Source organism: Pyxicephalus adspersus, chromosome 12, assembly GCF_032062135.1.
Source record: "Pyxicephalus adspersus chromosome 12, UCB_Pads_2.0, whole genome shotgun sequence".
In the NCBI taxonomy this organism is placed as follows: Eukaryota; Metazoa; Chordata; class Amphibia; order Anura; family Pyxicephalidae; genus Pyxicephalus; species Pyxicephalus adspersus.
The window spans coordinates 40,846,808-40,855,728 of NC_092869.1; the positions used below are offsets into that span (position 1 = coordinate 40,846,808).

The 8,921-nt window shown below is 40.1% G+C and overlaps 2 protein-coding genes across 5 annotated transcripts in view; one reads left to right on the forward strand and one right to left on the reverse strand.

Annotated features, from left to right (window-relative positions):
• Nucleotides 1-8,921, forward strand: part of CDC42BPB (CDC42 binding protein kinase beta) — an 81,225-nt gene that overhangs the window by 62,686 nt on the left and 9,618 nt on the right. For all 4 annotated transcript variants that reach the window (XM_072428299.1, XM_072428301.1, XM_072428302.1 and 1 more), the window contains 9 exons: nt 393-529; nt 1,055-1,194; nt 2,271-2,352; nt 3,577-3,796; nt 4,027-4,089; nt 4,965-5,561; nt 7,661-7,758; nt 7,852-7,936; nt 8,732-8,852. In XM_072428299.1, the coding sequence (XP_072284400.1) occupies nt 393-529; nt 1,055-1,194; nt 2,271-2,352; nt 3,577-3,796; nt 4,027-4,089; nt 4,965-5,561; nt 7,661-7,758; nt 7,852-7,936; nt 8,732-8,852 (1,543 nt within the window). The remainder of the gene's footprint in view (nt 1-392; nt 530-1,054; nt 1,195-2,270; nt 2,353-3,576; nt 3,797-4,026; nt 4,090-4,964; nt 5,562-7,660; nt 7,759-7,851; nt 7,937-8,731; nt 8,853-8,921) is intronic.
• Nucleotides 1-8,921, reverse strand: part of AMN (amnion associated transmembrane protein) — a gene marked incomplete in the record, with an annotated part of 61,779 nt that overhangs the window by 10,454 nt on the left and 42,404 nt on the right.

Sequence of the window (8,921 nt, forward strand, 5' to 3'; positions counted from 1 at the left end):
AGATAGATAGATAGATAGATAGATAGATAGATAGATAGATAGATAGATAGATAGACTTGGGGTAACCCTTGTTATAGCATGATATTGTTGGCCATTTGCTATAATGTGCATGCACACATACACACCTTAGGGCTAGAAGGCTCAGGTAAATAAATACCTGAATAATATGTAATATTATATGTAATAAATGTAATGTAATAAATATGTATTATTTTGGCTTTGGTAAAGGAACCAGGAAATAAACCCACTAGATGAAGATCCTTGGGCACCCCAGCTGTGCACAAGAGTGTCCATTACAATGTTGATTCATATGTTATATCTGATGAAAATACAGCATGTAGTATGGGAATTCCTGAAAAAGTTTAACATTATTTGTTTCATTTCTTCTTCAGTGTGTCCCTTTTCTTGTCACGTGTCATGCAAAGACAGTTCTCCTCAAGTGTGTCCAATCCCAGTAGAACAATCCAAGAGGCCCCTTGGAGTGGATGTACAGCGTGGTATTGGGACTGCCTACAAGGGCTATGTCAGGGTAAGCATCATTCTTTTGAGCAAACTTCCAGTTGGTTTATGTCTGCAATAAAATCCCTGATCCCTTCAAACTGCATGCAGATAGTCTCCTGGCCGAGATTCAAACCTGGGACCTAGCGCTGCAAAGGCTAACAACTGAGCCACCATGCTGCCCATCATTATTATCAAGTAAATCTTCATCTTCAAGTAAATCAGTGAATCAATCTCACAAGCAGAAAATTACATTTTTGGGGGCACTCCACATTGCCATATTGAATTTTTGGACGGTTTTAGAAAGAGCTGATTTTTTCACTGCTGATAAACATAGCTTGGTTTTATAACCTGAAATCAAAGGCTTTATATATAATGCCATCAAAGTGTAATGTGCTGGCATCAAAGTGTTGGCAAGCACAGGCCTCCCCACTAAATGTGTATACATTATATTGGAAATATTATATTGTAAATTTACTTTGGGCAGCCACAAAGAGTTAAAGCCATGAATAACATTTGCAAAGCTTTTTCTTAAATGAGTCCTTTGATCCAACAGATTCCAAAGCCCACTGGAGTTAAGAAAGGCTGGCAGAGGGCGTACGCAGTTGTGTGTGATTGTAAGCTCTTCCTCTATGATGTTCCAGAAGGGAAATCCATGCAGCCCGGGGTTGTTGCCAGTCAAGTTGTGGATCTAAGGTGGGTCGTTTCTTCACGCTTCATGAAACCTATTGTACATGTACCAGTAATTTTTTTTTTTTAGTTGTTTAGTTAGAAAAATGTTAATGCTCCCTGTCATGTTATCACTGGCTCACAAATTTCTTGGGAACAGGGATTTCATAGTCATTTCCTGTTAGTGCAGGCAGACTCCCTACTGTGATCACTTCTCATTTATCTGTTTGGATTGAAATCCGGTCTCCTCTTCAGTGCTAAATCTGGTGATCTGTCTAAAGTGGCTGCTCTGGTTTCCAATCTTAGTTGCAAATAAACAGAAAAAAAAATATTGCATATACTTTGTTAAATAAGACACAACCTTTTCCCCTAGTGTGTGATTGGGCTGTTTTAAATCAGGAAAGTTGCACTGTTTTACTTGGAAATAAAGATAATGGATGTGGAGAAGGAGGATTGGTAGTCCAGTAGAGAAATGGGTCAGGGCAGACAATGCTGTTTGGGGATCAGTGCAACAGAAGTAGCAATACCTCTCTAAATGATTAATTCATATGTCTTTTGTAAGGGGTTCTCTCACTGATACATCATATAAAGAAATTTCAGACAATCATTTCAATCTTTTGGTAACAGTTTGGAGAAGGCCTTTTTCTGTAACAGCATGACTGTGCCACTGTGTACAAAGCTATCTCCAAAACGAGATGTTTTGATGCAACTGCACAGAACCCAAACCTCAACCATACAGAAGCCCTTTGAGATACATCGGAACCCTGGTTACAAGCCAGGTCTTTTCATACAACATCAGTACCTGGTTTACAAATTCTCACCAAGACAATTCACACTGTCCAAAATTTTGTGGACTACATTGGAAGAAAACTGAAAAAGGCAACAAGGTGTTCCAAGGTCCATTCTAATGCCCGTGGTTTTAGAATGTAATTTCCAACAAGCTAAGATAGGTGTCATGGTAATTTGCCCAAATTCCTTTGGCTGTATATTAGAAGGTGAGACGCAGTTCCCTAGCATGTGTGATGATGACCCTGCCTTTGCTTACACACACTGTCATCTTCTTTGTAACACTAATTCACATTCTTTCTGTTTGTTTTAATCAGTGATGAAGAGTTTTCAGTGAGCTCAGTCTTGGCATCGGATGTCATTCACGCAACCCGCAAGGACATTCCCTGCATATTTAGGGTACGTGTAATACAATATCTTTTATTACTCCTGGAAGTGAAACACTGCTGTTGTAGTGTTCCTGTCATAAGCGTGAAGAGTACATCTAATTTTTAATTAGGAAATTAGTTCTGCTTTGTTTATGTTAGTAGGGCTAAAGTGTGGGCTGTATTTTGAATTTTCTCAGATTAATTAGGGCATGTTTACCTATTGGATCATTTGAGTGTAACACTGCTTGACACAGAAATTTTCACTGACTGAATTAGTGAATACAAAAAGTCAGCAAAAGCCAGAGTTGTATGTTTACCTTGTGGATATCCATATCAAAGTACTAAAAATATTCAATAACAACCTCTTAATGACTGACAGGGTAGATTGACTCCCTAATATGTGCATATATAAGTCTACACACATCTTTGCACTGCTTAAAACATACCTAAACTCAACATTTTTACTTTACATAGAAGGGTAGACATCCATTCTAAATAAAGTTAAAAAAAAATTTGCATCCCGGAAGGCTCTGACTGCTCCTGCGGATGCCTGATTTCGACCATGCGCAGAAGGGGCATTTTTGCCACCAAGGGGAAAGAGATGCCGATCTTATGCATGTACAATGAGATCGGCTCTCTTCCACCATCACCCCCCTCCCCACCCCACCCCACAGTGACTATGTCACCCAATCTCACACCTGCGCGAGATCTGGTGACATAGCAAGAAGACGGTGGAAAAGAAGATAAAAGATGGCGGCACCTGGTGCTTACTCCACCCTGGTACGAAGAGGAATTCCGGGACAATGCTGGATCGGATCGTGGGAAAGACCAGGAGCATCAAGGGTTCTGCAGGATTTATTTTTAGCTTAGTTCTGATTTAAAACACATACATGTGACATTTCACAGCAAGCAGCTTATCTAGGAAAGAAGCTAGGGATAAGAATCTGACGAGGAGGTGTTAGAGATTAGAGGTAGTGCCCGCCACACTACTTAGGCTTTCAGTGTCACAGTGGTAGCGTTGTGACAAATAACAAGTTTGTGTTTTAAACTTATAAAATCTAGATGAACTACAGCAAGATTTTTTTACATGCTTATACATTTTAGTTTCAAATATATTTTTGTATACACACAGGCTACCTGAATCCTAAGGTTTGTTCAGTCCTGGCCTGTAATATGCAATAAAACATAATAGATGTTCTTTAGGGCACATTGCAAGCTAAATAGAAGTTTCCAATTTTCCATTTTTTCTCCCCAGGTGACAGCATCCCTTCTAGGTGCTCCATCCAGGACAACCACCTCCCTACTCATCCTAACAGAGAGCGAGAATGAGAAGAGAAAATGGGTTGGCATCCTGGAGGGGCTGCAAGCCATCTTACAGAAAAACAATCTAAAGAATAAAGTGATACATTGTCCACAGGAAGCCTATGACAGCACTCTGCCTCTCATCAAAACAGTTGTGGCTGCAGCTATTATAGGTTGGTAAAGTTATGTTTTCCTAATGTATTTAATGTGAATTGTTAGCCAACTTGATTTATTACTTAGAAGCTGTCTATGATAGTATTAAACCTTTCAGACTTAGGAATCAGGATGATTTATCAACTTACAAACTTCAGCTTTCTATCGTGTACTGGCAAGCCAAGGGTTGTCTAATTCACACCAAAAAAGGAAAAAATTAATTCTACTCAAAATTATTTTTCTTTTATAGATCGGGATCGAATAGCTGTTGGGACAGAGGAGGGACTGTATGTAATAGAAGTTACAAGAGATGGTGAGTTTGGCATTCTCCTTTTCATCTGTCATCTATCATGTATCTATTCATCATTCATGTCTCTTTATTACGTTTTGCGGATGGTCTTGTCCAGGTGTTATTTGCCACCAGAAATTGGTGAATCAAGGCCAGGTTCCTTTTTTTTTGCAGTGACTCTTCTCCCTTAGAAATTCATTGAGTGTTACATTTAAGGGTGTCTTCAGATTCAACATTAATATTCAAAATTAGTTATGGACCCTAAAATGTCCATTTTAAAATTAAACTACAAGACACATGCCCAGGTATAGTTCGTCACGCTCCATTTCCTCCTGTGTGACAGGACTGGTGCTTGGTATTTGGCTATTGAAGAACCATCACAGTCACATGGGAGCAAGGAGAGTCTTCAGCCCTGTGCATTGTCTCAGAGCTAACATTCTTCTCTTGACACTGGGCAGTGAATGGAGCGGCTTAGAAGAAAATTATAAGATTCCATGATGGACTTTTTTATAGTGGGCTTGTTGCTTTTCCTTACATGGGCAAAGCACCGCACATATTTACTTTAAAGGAAACCTATATTCCTAGAAATATACTGCTGTTGTTGACCACTTCATAAAATTTCTACTTGTCTGGCTTTCTCTGAATTGGGTTTTCAGAGGCACTGACCTGACCTATATTGGCCTAACTTGACTTAACTATAATAACCTTAATAACTCAGCAACTTCAAAAATGCAGAAAGTTTCAGTGAGCAGGATTTATTAAAGCCACTGGATCAACTGAACGACCAGGAAAGAAGCTTGTCATCAGTGACCCTGCAAAAGTGTAATTCAAATAGTGGTGAAATCAACCCTTTTTTATGTAGTTATCTTCTTGCCTAACACCATATTCTGTCTTTCCAGTGATTGTTCGAGCGGCGGACTGTAAGAAGGTATACCAGATAGAACTGGCCCCCAAAGAAAAGATTGTTGTCCTTGTATGCGGTCGGAATCGGCACGTCCACTTGTTCCCCTGGTCCTCTCTGGAAGGCTCTGAGGGCAGCTTTGACATAAAATTACCAGAATCCAAAGGCTGCCAGCTCATCATTATTGGGACACTAAAGAAGTCACCCTCCTCTTGTTTGTTTGTCGCTGTCAAACGTCAGATCCTTTGCTATGAAATCCAGAGAACTAAACCATTCCATAAAAAGTTCAATGAGATCCTGGCCCCGGGTAATGTGCAGTGGATGGCCATCTTTAAGGACAAGCTTTGTGTTGGTTACCAGTCTGGCTTCTGCTTGCTAAACATCCACGGAGATGGACAACCAATCAACCTGGTCAACCCCAATGACCCCTCCTTGGCATTTCTTTCCCAGCAACCCATGGATGCTCTCTGCGCTGTGGAGGTTGGGAAGGATGAGTACCTGCTTTGCTTTAGCCAGATGGGAGTGTTTGTGGACTCGCAAGGCCGAAGGTCCCGCTTGCAGGAACTGATGTGGCCGGCTACTCCTGTTGGTTGCAGTACGTACATATTATCAACTTGTAATCTTAACTGTAGATCAATTGCAGTTTTTTCACATAAGTAGCTTCCTGTCTGCCATTCAATCATAAAACAAAATTATAGGTAGAGCATTTTTCAACCCCTGGTCCTTCATTTTCCGAAAGGGGACTGGTGGTGAGTTTTCCATGGTGAGGTGTGGCACGTTGTGACAATTCATTGATGCTTGGAGAATTCCGCTATCTTGAAATACAAACTACACACTGTGGCTTTACCTGAGTTGAAAAGATTTGTAGGAACCTAGAGGGTGGTTTAATTTTACAATATCCTTTTTTGGGTACTGACCCTTTAAGGCTTCTGTCCCTAAAGTACAGTGATGTTTTCATATTATCATAGCAGGTATATGCCCTCCTGTACTTCTGTGCATTAAAGGGGCTGGGATCATTTAGGCACCTCCAGGTCTAGCAGGAAATACCAGTTATAACATCTACAATAGGCGGACAATGTGGCCCTCCAAGTAAATTCTGATTATACATCATAACACAAATGGACCAGTTCCTGTCATACCTTTTCTAAAAGCAATATTTTGTTCTTTTAAACCCCTGGGTGTCATTTTAAAACCAATCTGACTGCTCTTGCCTCTGGCTAGGTGCTGAAATGTTCCTGTAGAGGTTGCTAGGGATGGTCTCTCGTTTGATGCTGTCTGCATTTACCTTGAGCCGGCAGCATGACATCAAACTTCTTTTTATCCGTAGGTGGGATTCAGACCACCCTTGTAAGAGGAACATTCTGATGTTCATCCCACTGTGACCCAATGTATTGGTTTTAGCTGGGGTTCCCTGGGAGCTGAAAATATTTCAAAGGGTTTTTCTGGGAGTAAATAACTTTAGCAAGGCTGCCCTATATGCTTAAATTGAACTATAAGAAGATGTAGGCCACATGGTCTCAGAAGTGAGTCTAAAAATTAAACATTCTCTGTATTTGTGAATGTCCTTCCTCAGAATCTTTAATTCGCCAACTACTTTTAACCTAAAAATTAGTTGTATGCAGGAATCTCGGTAGGACCTTTATTTTTCCTTACAATGAACCCAAAGCTTCTCACACATCATCTGTACACGCTAGGAACTAAAAAGTCACTTTAAATGACAGTAAACTTCTTCTCTGTATTGCTAAGCAAAATGCACAATGTGTAGGCAACAACCAAATATGACTTTCCAATATTTATATTTAGCTTCTGTCAATACTTTTTGTTTAGAGCTGAGAAGTTTTGTTCTCCATATGCTGAACATACATACTTTTAGAGTTAGCCTGCCAAAAATCAAATCCGTCTGCGGAATGCTTACACCCCCCCATACTAAGACATTCTGAATTACCCAGGAGCACCCATACCCCAAGGCAGTCACTATGTAGGTGGCAGCTATAAGCATGCAGGTGCTTTATGAAGACGTATACCTTGCAGAGTGCATGCCAGACCTTTGATGTTAGAGCTGTTAAAGAAATTGTTTTTTTTAGTGTGATACTTGGGACACAAAAACTTAATTTAAATATATCCTAAAAACCCACAAAGGATATGAATAAATGTAATACACCAAATGCCTTTTCAAACCCAGGTATTACTTTAAAAAGTTGTGATTACATTGTCACTGTGGCTTTTCCAGAGCCTTGGGATGGACCCATCAGAGCCACCCAGTACCAGCGCCTGCTGAAAACTAAAGAGGGACAGATACAGGACTGGTCACCATGCACAAGGGGAGAGAGCAGCAGTGACTGCAGGACAGTCCTGTAAATAGGCAGATATTGACACTGAATTATTGCACATATCTGAAAGAAATACAAAGACCACACAATATGGCCAATGTATGTGAGCCCAGGTGTTTTTATTGAAGGGTAGTAATAATACTACAGTGTCCATTTACATGGTTTACTATTTACTAGGCCTTTAAAAGTAAACAGTCAGCGGCGTGATGACATCGCAGACCATTTCAGTGCCTGGTTTAACACTGTGCAACTCTTAAACGATCCATAGCGCAGCAATGACCACCTTAGACCACATGTGGTATTCAAGCTTTAATTCTAAGTTTTATACTTATAATAAAGGTAATGTGAACTCTCTTTGCTATAGGCTGCAGCTCCTCTTATGTCACCGTGTACAGTGAATATGGAATCGATGTGTTTGATGTCCACACCATGGAATGGGTACAGACCATCGGGCTAAGGAGGGTGAGTTTATTTTGTAAAATTTTGATCTCAGTCTCCCCAGCTTCCATGCTGTGTATTTTCTCCTTATTTATTTATTTTTATATGTTTTGACAGATCAAGCCATTAAACATGGAAGGTTCTTTGAACCTGCTGAATTCCGAGCCAGCCCGCCTTCTGTATTTGAAGAGTATATTTTCAGGTTAGTTGTCACCATTTATTTATCTCCCTGGTTTTGAAATGGTCATCTTAGAATGACTGGGCTTAATTTATTGGTTGCTGTTACATTAAGTGGAAGAATCGCAGAACATGGGCATAACCATTTGGTGTATCTGGCTGCTGTTCCTTATTGAATTTTGCAGAATAAAAGACATGGCTGTAATTTGACCTGACACAACACTTGGGTATAAAGCCCTGCCCATAGGAGGCAAGATACCAAAGAAGGGTGTAACCTGCACAGAGTGCGGAGGCTATAAACCAGTGAGGCCAAAAAAAATCAAATTTTTGTGCAGTGTATGTACATCAAATCCTGTACCACATAGGCAAAATACGGCGTGCTGGCCATGTCCCACTTTTACACATAATTTATATCAATTCATTTAAACACTTTCCATCCATCTGATACTGGCCCAACCCTTCTGTCCAATTGTGACGCCTGAGCCAAAAAAAATTCCCACTAGTGTACAGTATGGAGCGCCATTCCCTTCTTGTCCCTCCATCCTATTCATCTAATAGCTGAGATGTATTTTATTAAAAAATCGTCTGCTCAAGGGTCAGACAGATGTGTTTAGGTTTTTAGGTTTAGAGTATTTAGGTTTTAAGTCTACATTTTCATTGGGACCCTCTTCCTGTTTAGTGTTTCCCTATGGTTCTTTGGTTTTATGTAGCATGCTTTGTAAGTTATTCCTTGGGTCTGTGATTCACTGGTTTTGCAGGTGTGATAGGTAAGACTTTAGGATAAAGAGTTCCTGTCCACTTACTATGATTTCTCTTTTAGAAGGGGCCGTTCTTACTGTGCCAGAGACCTCCGACAACAGCAAAAAGCAGATGGTTAGGACCAGGAGCAAGAGAAGATTTGTGTTTAAAGTGCCCGAAGAAGAGAGGTTACAGCAGCGAAGGTAAAAATATTAGCAATTGTAGTTTGTGTATAATATGCTCCAAATTAAGGTTATATATATATATATATA